Source organism: Anarrhichthys ocellatus, unplaced genomic scaffold, assembly GCF_004355925.1.
Source record: "Anarrhichthys ocellatus isolate YVR2014 unplaced genomic scaffold, GSC_Weel_1.0 scaffold17, whole genome shotgun sequence".
NCBI classification, from domain to species: domain Eukaryota; kingdom Metazoa; phylum Chordata; class Actinopteri; order Perciformes; family Anarhichadidae; genus Anarrhichthys; species Anarrhichthys ocellatus.
This window is the reverse complement of record NW_022280047.1, coordinates 476,374-492,880: the sequence shown is the minus strand read 5'-3', so window position 1 is coordinate 492,880 and position 16,507 is coordinate 476,374. Positions and strand designations below refer to the sequence as shown.

Genomic DNA, 16,507 nt, shown 5'->3' with positions numbered 1-16,507 from the left:
AGCCATTTTTAACATCTGACTGGAGCAGCTTTAGATGTTCTGTATGCTAACGAACAGCCTCGGTCACACATAAACATTAACTCACTTAACTTAAGACATACTTAAAAACACATAAGCATGCATTCACACACACAAAGACCCACAAACACACCCACTCAGTGGCTTACATTTTGTTCTATATATAGAACCCGTGGATAAACATATCCAAAATTCAGGAAATGCTGCGCTAATCTCCACACTGTGCTCGTTCTGTGTACCTGGTATTACCTAATTATTGCATAAGTAATAGTAGGTTGCTCATGCAGTGAGTAACGTGGTTGTGGAAGCCGCGTTAAGCTGCATCCTTGTGTGTCATTTAGGAAAACAAAAAAGTTCCACATGAACCATTTGTTTTTGCAGCTCAAGGCTGGTTCATGTCATATTTCCACTGTTATATTGTAAGCCACGTTAGCAGCATGCTTCTAGAGGTGGAACTGTGATGTAGGTCTGTTGGTCCACTACTTTGGTTCAGGCCGAATTATCTCAATAGCTACTGCCATGACTTACTGACATTCGTGATCCCCAGAGGATGAATTCTAATGACATTGGTGATCCTTTATATCAAGGGTATTCAATTAAAATTCAACGAGGTCCATTTAGAGAGAATCTTCTCATGCAAAGGTCATCGCAGTAATGTCTACCTTTCACTATGATTTGTATTTTGAACAGTTGTGTTAACGTCTGTATGTAGTCAACAACTGACTGTCAAATGAAATAAAGAAATTCAATTGAATCATTTCTCAACAATATTTATTGCCAGATTTCAAATTGAACTGGATGAATTATTTCAAGTAAAATAAAGGATTTATCCCGTGAAATATCCCAACATCTACGACATAAATTGGCAGACATTGATGGTTTCCAGAGGAGGTATCCTAATGATGCCCGGACATTTATTCAAACACCATCATGTCAAAATTTAATTTTGTCCAGTATTTTGGTTTTGACAGTCCCATCAGCCCAAACTGTACTTTGTGTTTAAAGGGACAATGTGTAGCAATTAGGGGTTCTACTGACAGACATTTTATATAACATTTATAAGTATGTTTCTACAATAGCCAACAACGGACAAACCAAACACTGGCTTTAGATAGGGCCATTCACGTTTTTTGCGTCGGCCACAGTTGTTCTCCTACATGCGCACAGTAGAAGTTTCAGTTGGTTGCAATCTGCAAACTCAAAATCTGACACACTAGACCTTTAATTGCTAATTAACAAAGACAGGGAACCAACTAAACATTAGTATGTTAGTATGATGATATCAGCATTTAGCCAAAAAAAAGAAAAAAGAGAGAGAGTGGGAACACAACAGAAACTTCTTCAGAATAGAATACAGCTGTCACCTGAAAGCTATTTATATCATCAGGTGATACAAATCAAGGCAATTAACCTTAAAAGACTATATACGATATAAATGTTATAAGGAAGGCCTGAGATCAAATACAAGGAGCAAGATGGTGTTGTAATCCTGACAGCTACTGAGCTTTTAAAAGTTTTGTGGCCATGCATATCTTCACAAATATATAGGGCTGTAGTTGCGTGTCAGAAAGGTTTTCCTCCTTCATGGCCTTTAGCTGTGCAGCAGTGTGTTTACAGTGGGCAGCTGTGATGAGGTGCTTCTCTCCAGGCTTGTGTCAGACTTTCCACACATTCATATCACGCATCCCCAATGCCATTACACATAATCCAAACAATTCAATTCCACAGCAATTATAAACAAATAACGTGTCCAGGAGCTTCTGGTCGTTGTTGAGGCCGAGGAATGAGATAGAGAAGTTCCCGGCATTCCTTGCAGGTTTCCGTTGGTATTCCACCGGAGCACGAACGATGGGACAGGCTCTGCAGACACAACAACATAACCCAACACACCCATCTGTGCAGCATCCCCACCCAAGCCTCTGGGTCTCCTCACGGTGAACTGAAATAGCTATTTAATCATAGCCACACACACACCAAAGGAATCCCTGTTGAACAACAAAGAGCAGACATGGAGCACTGACATAATAGTGACAGAATTAAAAATCGAAATAAAACATTATATATATTTCAGCGTGGAAGTGCACTGTTAAAAACACAAATAAAACAAGATGTAGCTTAAGTAAGTGGAAAAGCAACAAAGTTGGATTTGCTATGTGTTCATAACCATCTCTACACCACTTTTATGATCCTTCATTATCCTGTCTATTTCTTTCTATTGACCATCTTTGTACCTTGAGTAGTGCAGCTGTGACTCCTAGTTTGTGTGTGTGTGTGTGTGTGTGTGTGTGTGAGTATCATTTTTTCTTAAAAGCTCATTAAAATTTGCCTTTTTTCAGTATGTGAAAAGTTGGCACATGATTTTCACCTGGTAACCTGGTGTTATCAGTGTTATCAGTATGTGTGTGTGTCACTAATGGAGTGACTCTATAATTGCTTAATTTGTGACCATAGAGGGAGACTAGCGGAAGCAATAAACAGTAAAAGAAGCAGGAACTAATGTGTGTGTGTGCGTGTGTGTGTTTTAATGGCGACGAGACACATGTCAGAATACATCAAAATGTTTTGTGTCTCGATCTCGTTTGGACTTATTATTCCCCGATAGAAGCCTCATAATGTGTGAGAACATGAGGCGCAAAAAGTGTTGCTCGGGGCAGATTAATCATTAGACACACACACACACTCACACACACACACCCTTCTTTCTCCTTAGAGTTGAGAGGCAGGCAGGCGTTGGTTATAAAAGCTGCACCCAGGAGGTAAAGAGAGCAAAGCACAATCTCTATCAGCAGGGGAGAAACACACACACACACACACACACTCCAACACACACTTGCACGCACAGATCAGCGCAGGACCGCCGTACACACAACACTCTTCCTGGGATATGAACCCTCTCGCCATCACCTGTCTCCTGTGCTTCGGTAAGTCTGGACTTGTACTTGTATTCTGTGTGCAGAGAGCGTGAATCAATCGATGAATGTGAAATGGTATGAGGACAGGAGGAGGAGGGGTGAAAGAATGAATGAACAAATGTCTCTGCATGTGAGGACAAGAGAGAGATTGTCAGGTGTTTGTTCTAATTTGTGTTAGAAGCGCGTCTCTGTGAAAAGGTCGACATACTTCAAATACTTCATTGGCCCTACGGTGGAGCCTTGTTCATCATTGTTGTTGGCTGGTGTGAACGATGCATTCAGGTACAGCGCAGCTCTGGATGTGTGACTGGTTGTACTGGTTTCAGTGCGATTACAGTGTCTAATTTGCAAGCTCTCGATATTTTAAGATGAATGGATGAGTCAGATGTGAACGTCTGACAATTCCAACTGTAAGTAACTAAGCAACATCATGTTCCCGGTCACTATAGGGTGAAAAGATTTTTTTTTTTAAATTTATCTCGTTCTGATATTCAGAATTCATCTTTTCATGCTCCCAAAAACGTGCGTAGACATATAAACCCACGTTAAACTGCATCATATGATGTAGACTTTGACCCTGATTGCTTCTCGCTGCTCATCACTTTCATATCTCGATGGAGCTTTGACGTGATCTCACTCTTTATCTCTGTGTCATGTTGGCTTTACAGCAGTCTCCGGTGCTGGAGGTGCTCAGGGATCTGAGGCCACGTTCTCCGTTGAACTAGCCCGAGTGACCGGGGGTCCGGCCTCTGGGGAGGGCCTCCAGACTTCGCTGGTCGACGATGACGAGCTGGAGGTAGATGAGGAGGTTTCGGGAGGGGACAACGACAATTCCAGCCCTCTTGGTACGACCATCAAAACTCTTTTATTTCACTTCAAATGCTAGTTGATATGGGTTGAAGCTCATATTTTACCATTAATTGAATAACTACATCTGTGATTGGTAAATCTATATTTCCTGAACAAAACAGAGAAACAAAATTGACAGATGATGATGATGATATTCTGTTTATAGAGAGGCAGTGTCTCTCTGCTTCCAGTATTCTCCCACAGGACCTTATTTCGGACAAAAATACGTACGGTCTATTGCGAGAGACAAATCCCGTTTGAATTGTGCCATGAATTTACAAATTGTAATGTTTTTCTTTATAAAAGATCATTTTGCAAGTGGAGAAAATCACAGTTAGTCGTAAAACCATTTTGTATTGTGTGAAACCGCTCAGTGAACTACAACTCTCATCTCGCACAATGTAAGTCACCAACACCCACAGGGCCGTTGCCGTGGCACGTTTTACTAAAAGTAATAAAAGAGGGGGAAATCACGACAAGTCTGGCCATGTTGAAAATGGCAGCTCTGTGAAAGTTAGTCGGGTTCCTCGAGTGGGTACATCCTTGTACGTAACACACAGACATCGTAGCTTTAGCGAGAGAGAAAGTCATGACGTTGCAACCTTTGGGTATTTTTTTCTAATTACGATATTTTTCTTACTGAAGTGTAAGTCTTACACTTCAACGGTTTGACAAAATTTTTTGGACTTTCTTGAATTCAAAACTACTTAAATTTACAAACATATGTGTAATTTATGGCACAATTCAACAGGATAAAAAAATGTTTTCTCTTTCGCCGTTGACTACGGACATTTGTTTTTCTTCAAAGAAAGGTCGACCAGAAAGGGGAGGGAAAGTGCAAAATAAAAGATAATGTTTCCCCTCTTTCAGTAGTATTTAAATACAGTACAAAAGTCAATGATGTATGCAATTGATGTATGAAATACCGTGCATAATTTGGCTTTCGCTTTCTATCAATGACATACCGTTTTCCGGTATGGCTTTTTAAATCATATAATCATTTTCTTGACTTCTTTCTCCTGACTCATCTTTGGTTTGAAAAATGTTGTCTATGATAACGTAATGATAATGAAAAGGTTTTTGGTTTAAAGAAATTCAGGACCTTCAGTCTAGAAAGTCCTCTTAAGTTGAAACTGAATCTCCTGCCACAGAACCACATCCCGGTAACGATGGGAAGAGGAAAAGGAAAGGCAAAGGCAAGAAGAAGAACAGGCACAGGAGCAAAAGCACGACGCCTCTCAGCCCCGAGCACGTGTTCTACACCAACGGATACACGTCGACTCTCAGCACCACAGAGGATCCCTGCACCTCCACCCACCTGAGCTACTGCATCCACGGTTACTGCAAGTACATAGAGGGCCTGCAGGAGCCAGTGTGCATGTGAGTATGAATAGAAAGAATAGAAATTACATGACTAAATTCATATTTCAATTTCCAATTAATAATGAGAGATACAGTTCCATTTCCTCATGTGCATCTTATCGGTGTGAACAAGTTTAAACCTCCTTCAAACGTCTTTTAGTTCAATATCTGACGTCACGTCTCCTCTGTGGGTGATCAGTCGGCTCTGTTAACTCTCCGCTCTGCAGATGTATGAAGGGCTACGACGGGGAGCGCTGTGGGATCCAGTCTCTGCCAATTCAGACCCAGTCGGACCAGATAAACAACACCGAGTTGGTGCAGACGGTCTTAGTGATCATCGCTGTGGTCCTGTCGGTCATCAGCTGCACCGCCATCCTGCTCATGACTTGCGCTCAGTGAGTACACAGGTGTCTCACGGCCACGTGCAGACGCGCAGACACGCATTTTCACGTTAAAACTTTCAGAAGGGAAATGAGTGTCGGTGGGTGGGAATCCAGTGAGGGATCAAGCGGTAAAAATGGTACGGTCTCCTTGATGGTAGGTGTATGAAGGCTGGTAGCTACTTTATGTGCATCTCACAGGTAGTCTGAACCCTGCTTAAGCTAACAAAGGTGGCAGTGATTAGCATTGTTGTGGCTACACTTGGGGATTTTGCCAAAATAGGAACTGGGAGATACAGAGGGAAATCATATGGAGCCCCAAACACTGTACACAGACAAGTACATCAATGAATAATATTAATAGTTAAAAAATGAGTGTAAGATGAATTATAAAGCATTTTGCTTTTCCTTGACCTACCATCACTTTAATAAATTTAAATTTGACGCTTCTATTTATCTTTTACTAGATCATCTTATTTCCTTTTTTGGGGAAAGCCATTTAATTGCTTATCTATTTTTCAGCTTCTCCACGAAACATTTCCCATTTTCCTCAGCTCATTTCCCATTTTTGTACATGTATAAAATATTTTTCATAGAGATCAAAAAGATTCCAAAATGATACGATCATTAAGATCGACAGCTAAGCCTTTCTAGATTAACCCAGTTACCCAAAATGATACTTCAATGTCCATAAATGTAGAGAAACATGGTAAATGTGTCCAAACAAGTGAGACCATTGGCCTACATTATTATACATGCTTTGACTGTCTCAGCACTTTTGTATAAAGCATCATCTCTGTGTATAACATTTCAAATTGTTCAAACTTTAAACTCAAAACTCACAACATATGAACCTGATGACAATATACAGGATGCAACCCTCTTTTTCTTCTCTGATTTCTTTAAATTTTGTTTTTGGATTATTGAAGCTTAAATGCATGAGGGCAACCATCCACAACCCGCAAATCTCGACATAACACAATCCACACATCCTGCCCAGGAACACTTCTTGGCACTCGAACGCACTGACACATCAAAAAGCACATTAACACGCCCAAACACGCCCACACTAGACAGGTATTGCTCACCACCTTCTTAAGCTGGACTCAAAGACTTCGACAGCCTTCACGTCTCATTCTTACTTTTTATTGTAGACTTTTCATTTCCACCCCTAAATTGTTACGTGGATGGATGTGTTACTCATTCAACTGCCATTTCTTGCTTACTGCAATGGAGTGACTAGTCATTTAATGTATAACCACAGTTCCTTATCAATAGATCAAATTACATCTATCATCGGAATGTGGGCCAAAGTCAGAGTCCACTGTTTTACAGCCACAAGTAGCCGAAGTACTTCAGAGGGGAGGCTGAGAGAAAGTAAAATTTCATTCTCGGAGATTGAAACTACCTCTAATTTAATTTCTGACCAAAACAGAGTATCAAACTCGTATAACAATGTAATGTGCTGTAAAAAAACACCTTGAACTTCATTTGTTCAGACAGGATCAGAGCCATGTAACTGACTCCAAACTTCAATATAAGTTAATTGTGATCGCCTGATAATCACATGAACTACAATCGGCTTTTATGCTCACGTTGAACATCTTTTGTAGTTACAGGTCACATAAAAACTTCCTGGCATCCTACCTGGGAACTGGGACAGAGCAGGAGAAGCTACAGAAACCCACCGGGGACGTTGTGGTGTGAGGGCGTCAAGTTACGAGGTAGGTTTCACCGAAGTTTTGACTTCTTTACAGCTCAACAATTAATACTGCATCAATTCAATTCTGACAACATGCCATTCATAAATCATCTCAATACCCTTAAACTTGAAAACTTTAATTTACATCTCACTAAATAGTGATGGTCCAATCTAGTCATGTCCATGTCCTAATCCAGCACATGTCAAATGTCCTTGTTAGTTTTTAGCATATTTATTCAACCTCATCCTGTCTTTCTAAAAGTCTGGGCATCTTAGTCTTATCTTAATCGAAGAAAACCGTAACAATTAATATCATTTTAGTCAATGAACACTGGTGACGTTTTTTAACATATACATATATTGAACATTTCAGTCAATCTAGTCTATTCAAAATATCTCTTTGTTTCTTTCTCCAAAGCCCTGTATTTGTAATAAGATACTCCGAGTTCTCCTGACTGTGCTCTGTGTGTGCTGCCGGTGTGGTCTGAAACGGAAGCATTGAAAAAGAAAAGAGCTGTAAAAAAAATCTATGAGCTAACGTTTCGTCATTTTGTTTAATCCTATTGCTAACAAGTCTTTTTCGTCAACAATGTTGCATGTTGATAGTGTTTATTGTAGTTGGTGTCGGTCTTGTCTTTGTCATTGAAAAGCTTTGTTGACGAACATATTCAGTCAGCGATGTCGTTAACGAGGTTAAGTTCAGTAAGATTCAACCAATGCTAGCCTAAGTAGCTAGTTAGCTGTAGCTGTTAAAATCTACTGGCAACATTTCAGCGGAAAACAGCCAGTTATCAACTATAATCAAGGAGCAATTGTTTTAAAAATTACAACATCTAATTAATTAATAATAATAAATGAATTAATCAATTACTATGGTAAATCTAGAATGGAATAATCAACAGCCATAGCAACAGTAACTAAGGTCAACGGGGCTCAGCAAGCAGTCAATTGCTGGGACTCCAAATGAAAACCCAAAACAATCAAGCTGATGCTGTGTTAACGCCATTTCCGCAAACGTACTGTGATGCTGTAAGAAGGTCGTGCAACGGTGTATATGTTGGTGATTTATTTCTTCCAAAAGTCTTGCTTAAGTCCTCAGAGGGCGGTGTCGGGCCGCTCTGCTCACGTGAGCCTTAAGCCAAACAGGAAAGAGTGGGCTCAGAGAGTGACGGAAGATCCTGTACGCCTGTTGTTGTTGTTATTGAACACACCGGGTTGCATCACGCAGAGAGGAATCCCCACTGGAGGAATTAGCCGGGATTAGCTCGGGGGATGTCACGGCCTGTCCCATCGCTGCACCGGCGCATACCAGTGTAAAGAAAAACCACTGGCTCGGATCGTACACATTCACCTGTGCGTCAAAACAATAACAGTACTGACACACTGACTCGACACGCGATGACCCTGATGTAACAGCTTAATCACTCCACTTATTTGCGTGTCTATGTTCCCTCAACAATATGTTCCCTGGGAACAGTACCTCCTCCGGTGCCATGACGTTGTTCCAACGGCCCATTATGCTAAATCCCCAATCGTTGGAAAAATGTCCCATTGGACCGAAATCCTTTTCATCCGACAACCCTGTTATCCTGAAAACAAACGTCCGTTGTTCCAAAGACCCATTGCTCAAAAGATAGCCTGCAACAAACACACATGCACAGCACATGGCTAATTATTATGCAGAATGACATCATCAGAGCTTCCCAGTCATGATCTTTTTCTCTTACTATGGCAAAGGCACGACCTGCCCTACTCTGCCTCTGATTGGCTTACACTGATATTCTCACCCTAACCAATCTCACTCCTCATGCGTAAACCCAATCAACCCAACCAACAAAGGCAGTTAGTGCCAGACCGTCTCTCTATATTGGATATTGTTGGTGTCATATCTCAATATGTTATAGACAGATTTTAACATGTGCCAAGGATGATGACCAGGGCACATCAGGCTGAGGGAACCTATGTCCTAATTCGGATGGGAAAAAAACGTGATAGGTGCCGAGGGAACTAATGCCTGACCTCATGCACACACAAAGGCATCACGTGTTCACACAGAAATTTTAGCTTCGAGACAAACAATGTGGCCGTGCAGCATTCTCCTCACGGGCCTGCGCGTCACTCAGTGTCACCCTGAGAAAAGCAAGTCTGCCTCACACATACAGTGAAGATTGAAGTGGTAGCTGAAACCTGTATAGCAGATTCACTTCACAGCTGCAAGAACTTTTAACTTGTAACTTTGTTGGCTCAAAAAAAATGCCGTAAGTTACATCCTCACATACGTCCTCACCAACTTCATGAGCATGAATTCCTTTTGCTTTTTTTATTAATGTGGAAAAATATTTAGTTACGATAGCGACGGCGACATTGCTACAACAAAGTCGGACGGGACAATGACAAGGAAGGAGTGGTCAGAGAATTGGACAGGTGGTAAACACGTTAAACAGTTTCACCAGAGTGTTTGATCTTATTCGGAGGAGTAACACACCCAGAATGTTAATAATCAAACCATGGCGAGTAAAGAAGGTCAAAGTGAAACCAGGGACTCACAATCATTTGTAAGATGCTGTAATGGCATAAAATAAATCTACGGCTTGAAAAACTGTACTGACTATCTTTAACGAAGCAACCAACAAGTGTGCAAACTGAATCTGCAGATAAAAAGGATTGGCAATATATCTGCCACCTTATCTTCCTTTTAAAGAGCAGTTTTGATATCTTACAAAATAGTTTTGCTTTTTCATAATATGCTCGTTGTCGCTACTTTTCACATATTTATTGACTTTTGATTTCTCTCCATCTGTCCCCAGCCGGCTGCATGACTCAAAGATGAAGCGGACCAGAGGAGTCTGAGGACCTGAGAAAGCAGTAGAGTGAATAGACTGCTTCATTAGACACAACTTGTTAGAATGTAATTTATTTAGTGTGATTATTTATTGCTAACCACGGTGTGAGTATGTTTGTATGTTGGACTATTGCTACGATGTCTGTTTCGGTTTTATTTATTGCACTGCTGTTGTTATAGGTCAGAGAAACACTCCTCATCTCGCTCTGGAAAAGGGATGGAATTTGATCACCAATAAAGTGTCTCAGTGTTATTTATTCATGCGTCTCTGCCTGATTCTTTTGTGTTTACATTCCCATCTGTGGACGCGTCCCATACCTCTGCCACCCGCTCACGCAAACACCTTGGCCTTTTAGCCAAACACAGATTCAACAGACGAGAATAACCCTGAGGGAAGCTCTCTCTCTGACATCAGCGAGGAATTCAGAGAATCATGTGGGCAACACAAAAGCATGGGAGGCTGGAAACTCTTTAAGTGTGTGTGTGTGTGTGTGTGTGTGTGTGTGTGTGACAAGCAGAATTTATATTGCCTCAGTGTTTGACAAGATTCATCGTCTTACTCCCAAAGACAAACAAAGATTTACCCTCTACTGTCATTACACCACCCGCATAAAACTAACCAACCATTGTGTTGCTATAGACCTGCCATGTTTTTGTCAGTGCTGTGATACCCAAAGCTTTGTGAATGGGTAGACGACGTGCTGCTGCACATGTGTACTGGGAGTGTCAGGTCTAATCTATTTTGGGAATTTCAAAGGAACTTGGAGGTTATCTCCTGACGCAAATAGAAAGAAAGTCTCAAACATAATGAGATGGCCCAACTTCAGGACAAAGGAGCCTCGAACAGACTGTGGACAAAGAGGGTAAGATAGTTTTACACAAACACAGGGAGACACAGGGCTCTGCAGCACATAGTGAAATCAGGAATAAGACAAAAAAAGGCCATAACTACAAGATAATTCGATTTCAAGCTTTATCTAAATGAACAGAAATATAAGAAGCTCCGTTATATTCAGGCTGAGTTCAACTGGTACAACAAGTAGGAACAGTGAAATACGGAAACGGAGAAGCCACAGGACTGAAGAGAACAAAAGGGAGGCCACTATTGTATAACTCCTGGATGCAAAAATTAGTTTTACAAGGTTAAAGTTGTGGACAAACTGTCACCGAAACAGACAACGACACTGCAGCACTGGAGCATTTAGGTCCTGTCCACAATTCATCACTTTACATTGACTTTGCATTGCGTGAAGGTGCCTCCTAGTCACTTTCTTCTGCTAGCAAACAACTGAAAAATGCCCAGAAGCTGCCATGTGGTGGGATGCACTATAACAGGGTGAAGAACCCAGAACTAAGTTTTTATAAGGTGCCAAAAAACAGAGCCTTGAGGAAGACTTGAGGAGGCATTAGTGGGAAGAATGGGAAAACTGTGGGATTCTGACATTCAGTGTTCTGACGTGCAGCAAGCAATTTGTCCAAATGTCAGTTTAAGACTGACATCTGTAAATTAAGCTAAGCTGTTAGAGCTGAATGTGGATAAATCAGAAATCTACGCAGTATTATGGTTGTAGGTACCTTAGTGAACTACATTAGCTTGCTAAAACCCTGCTAACTTGCCCCGTCATCATTGTAGTTATCAGCTGCACCCCTGGTAGACATAGGGTCTACCATTTCTTTAGTGTCTTGAAGCTTTTCCTGTGGGCCTCCTGTTTTAGGATTTCCTACTTTGTTTTTTATTACAATAGGCTTTACACTGTTAACTGTCACTGCAATTTTTTTCCTTATCAACTGCCGAAAAGGCATCACATTGGAGGCAAATTAGAAAAAATATTACAGCCATCACGGACCAATGTCAGGCACAATGATTTACTTTTTGAACAATATCTTACTTTTTTAAGCTAAAGTGTTGACTGTCTGACACAGCTGGAAGCGAACCAACCCTGATACGTGTGGATTGACGTCGCTCCAACATGGCTTACTAGCTAGATAGGTATAAATCCCCAAAATGTATTTGTTATATTTGTGGTTTTAACATCTTTTTTAAAATCTGATTTTGATGCAAGCTGGTTTTTCTAATATATTTGAACACTACCATTGCCAGCACATGCACACATCATGTCTCTTTAAAATAAGAGTGTTACTAGCCAAACTTTACTGATGGCAGTGCAGTCTGAAAGTATGGGTTTGTGACGACCCTGTCTGCCTGTGTGGCTGCTTTCCTTGCAGGTGTGGCAGAGGATCGTCAGGCAGAGTGGGGACACCTGAGGCAATTAGCAACACTGGCCCTGAGTGCCAGTGCACCCTTTATAAAAACCCTCTGGATCTTCAGTTGGCTCTGGCTCCTTCCTGAGACACCCATTTGGGCTTGGGCTTGGGCTTGGGCTTGGGCTTGGGCTTGGGCTTGGGCTTGGGCTTGGGCTTGGGCTTGGGCTTGGGCTTGGGCTTGGGCTTGGGCTTGGGCTTACACTATACAACACTGCATATACACTTTACACGCACCCACTCACTTACACACACTGCTGAAATGACTGACTTCACATGTCATTGTTAGTTTATGTTAGTCTTTTTCATTACTTTAAACTTAATAAATATTTAATCAACCGTTTCATTGAATGCGTCTCCCTTTTTTGTCATGGCCGTTCGGCCCGGTTTGTGACAAGTGGGGGCTCGTCCGTCCAAATTGATTGGGTTGAGGCTGATATAATGTAATAATGGTTTTGTCCAGCACACAATGTGTTTGGGAGATGCATTTTTTTGGGCAGCAGTGAGTACATGGTCCTCTAGTGTTAAATTTTTGACTTTTGTGGAGTGTCCCTGGATAGGTGAAGCAACGTGGTCCGTGTGGCTGCGTTGGTTTGTTTTTTTTGTTTGTTGTTTTTGTGTGGTGTGCGGTCAGAGCAGTTGTCTCGGGGACACATCCATAGCTGTCAGGTGAGTAACCAGCTTGCTGGGGGCTTAACCGGGTTACTGGTTTAAGTGTTTAAAAAGCCTACCGCTAATCTGCATGAAGACTAGGGTTCAGTGAGGTAGATTAGTTTGGTATAGGCAGTCTAGGTAGAGGGACTTCCACATTAGTTTGGGCGATATATCATTGTCTCTTTTACGGCACTAGTTGACCTAGAAAACACTGTCTGGTTTTGTGGTGGCCTTTGACCTGGTCTATTATGGCAGGGGTACAGGACTTTGTTGATGCTCCATGCAAGGAGGTTCTGGATCGTTGCTCTAGAGATCAGCTCTTCAAGATTGCAGAAGAGTATGATATTGATTTAAGTGGTGTTGGTGATAAACGACTTAAGGAAAATGTAACGGCTATGGTTAAAAAGCAGTTGGTTGAGAGAGGGGTGCTGGTTGCTTTGCAGTTGCAGTTTACCTGGATGATTTGGTGGTCTATAGTGATTCGTGGTATTCGCACATGCAGCAGATTAGAGCGCTGTTTGACCGGTTGGCAGAGGCAAAGCTTACCGTAAATCTAACAAAGTGCGAGTTTGGGGATGGTAGGGTATTACTGGTGCTTCTGTTGTGGCACCGCTTACTGATTTGCTGAAGGCCAAGGTTCCATTTGTGTGGTCAACAGAGTGCCAGGAGGCTTTTAGCAATGTTAAATCCCTTTTGTGTTCAGCGCCAGTGCTGGCTGCTCCTTGTTTTGACCATCCTTTTGTGTTGCAGGTGGATGCTAGCCATGTAGGAGCGGGAGCCGTGTTAATGCAGAATGATGAGCAGGAAATTGACAGAGCAGTCAGTTTCTTTTCTAAGAAATTTAACTGGCATCAGTTAAATTATTCTGTTGTTGAGAAGGAGGCCCTTAATCTGGGCCCTGCAGCATTTTGCAGTCTATGTGGGATCTGGGGTGACACCAGTGGTGGTCTACACAGACTACAACCCACTGACCTTTCTGCATACCCTGCGTTGCCCTAACCAGAGGTTGATTAGGTGGTCACTGTTCCTGCAATCCCACGATCTGGACATCCGACACATTAAAGCGAGCACCAGTTTGAGGAGTTTTGAACTTAACTGTTTATCTCCTGGGTTGTTTGTTTGTTTGTTGTGGTGGTCCTGTGGGACGACCCCCCCCCCCCCCCCCCCTTTTTGGGGGGGGGGGGGGGGGTGTGACGACCCTGTGTGGCTGCTTTCCTTGCAGGCAATTAGCAACACTGGCCCTGAGTGCCAGTGCACCCTTTATAAAAACCCTCTGGATCTTCAGTTGGCTCTGGCTCCTTCCTGAGACACCCATTTTGGCTTCGGTTATGGTTTGTGTCTACACTATACAACACTGCATATACACTTTACATGCACCCACTCACTTACACTGCTGAAATGACTGACTTCACATGTCACTGTTAGTTTATGTTAGTCTTTTTCATTACTTTAAACTTAATAAATATTTAATCAACCGTTTCATTGAATGCATCTCCCTTTTTTGTCATGGCCGTACGGCCCGGTTTGTGACAGGTTTTATAAATATTTCCATGAAGTTTTGTGACATATTTGGTATCTTTGCTAACTTCTGGATCCCCATTAGCATGATGTCGCTAGGAGTTTAAATGACTCACTGCTAGGACGTCAGTGAGATTTCCATTAAAAGGTTTAGAAAACTGTAAAAAAAGAAACCTTAAAAGCAGCAGAACAGCTTTAGGTCAGATATCTGACTTCATATGTTTATACTATAGTATTGTAAGAGGGAAGTCAATGTTTTTTCCAATTCTGTGAACTCACAATTAAGTCTTTATTCTCAGAAGGCTGATGTAATTTCATAACTGATGAATTTCATAAATTATAACACTGTCACTCAGAGCGACCACAACCTTTATTATACCCAACTTTATAATGGCATTATTTCTGAGCTCCAGAGGTTGCCACTATTGGTCTAACAAACGTGTTGGCTGCATTGCCTACCTCATAAAACATTTCAATTCAGATATATATTTTTTTTAAGTATTTCAAATCCAGAATATATATTAGTGCTGCACAAGTTAACATGTTATCGAGTTAACGCATTAACGCCGACAATTATTTTATCGCGCGTTAATGCAGTTTATTTTTTATTTTTATTAAGCGGACATTTTTAACACCAGCGAGCAGTGAACAGCTGGGTTTGTGTGGCGTCTCTTCCTGTGGCGTCTCTTCCGTCTCTTCTTGTTTCCTTCACCTACATTCCCCTGGGTCCTAAGTCCCTCCAAGTACAGCTTCTTATCACCCTCTATGTACCAACGTACATTTATAACAATACCACACATATTACGGTAATCACCATTGCATATGTGTCTGACCAAAATACCCAAAAAAGAAATGATTCATTTAAATTATTTAGAGTTTTTGAAGTGTTTGTTTGGAATATGTATAAAAAGCATAACATTTAGTTATCCCTACTGAGAATTTAACAACATTAAAAAAAAAACACCAGCTGAATATTAGAATCATAACTGTATTTTAACTGCTACTGTGTAAAGGGAATACTGCTGTGAAAAATAACCTTATTTGTTTAAGGTGTTTGCAAACCAAATGTTATTGCACTTTTGTTAATATAGCAGTATTTTTAAAATAAGAGTGCGCAATACACTACTTTTGAATTCATCATTGAATTTTGCACATAACAATGCGATTAATCGCAAAACGGTCATGCAATTAATCGCAATTAAAAAAATTTGTAATCGTTGCCCAGCACTGATATGTGTGTATGTATATGTGTATGTATGTATATGTGTGTATATATGTATGTGTGTGTATATATATGTGTATATATGTGTATATATGTGTATGTATGTATATATATGTGTATGTATGTATGTATGTGTATATATGTATGTATATATGTATGTATGTATGTATGTATGTATGTGTGTGTGTGTGTGTGTGTGTGTATATATGTATGTATGTGTGTGTGTATGTGTGTGTGTATATATGTATGTATGTGTGTATATATATGTGTGTGTGTGTGTGTATGTATGAATGTATGTATGTATGTATATATATGTATGTGTGTGTGTATGTGTGTGTGTGTATGTATATATGTGTATATACATGTGTATATGTGTATATACATATGTGTATGTGTATATATGTGTGTATATGTATGTGTATATGTGTATATATGTGTGTATATATATATGTGTGTATATGTATATATGTGTATGTATATATGTGTATATCTATATATGTGTGTATATGTATATATGTATATATGTATATGTGTATATAGGTGTATATGTATATACATATATACGTATATATGTATATGTGTATATGTATATACGTATATATGTATATGTGTATATGTGTATATGTATATGTATATGTATATACGTATATGTGTATGTGTATACGTATACGTATATACGTATATGTGTATACGTGTATACGTATACGTGTATACGTATACGTATACGTGTATATGTATATACGTATATACGTACATACGTGTATATGTATATATGTATATGTATAT

General features: G+C 40.5%; 1 protein-coding gene across 2 annotated transcripts; it reads left to right on the top strand.

The window, feature by feature from the left end:
• The first annotated feature begins 2,814 nt into the window (after positions 1-2,814).
• Positions 2,815-10,309, top strand: areg (amphiregulin). Of its 2 annotated transcripts, XM_031856153.1 has the most exons (6): positions 2,815-2,939; positions 3,599-3,775; positions 4,931-5,159; positions 5,369-5,536; positions 7,135-7,245; positions 10,031-10,309. In XM_031856153.1, exons 1-5 carry the CDS (start codon positions 2,903-2,905, stop codon positions 7,226-7,228), a joined length of 705 nt encoding a protein of 234 aa, XP_031712013.1. In that variant the 5' UTR covers positions 2,815-2,902; the 3' UTR covers positions 7,229-7,245; positions 10,031-10,309. The 2 variants fall into 2 exon arrangements, with proteins under 2 accessions (XP_031712013.1, XP_031712014.1); XM_031856154.1 differs by lacking the exon at positions 10,031-10,309 and having other exon boundaries at positions 7,135-8,847.
• The last annotated feature ends 6,198 nt before the right edge of the window (positions 10,310-16,507 follow it).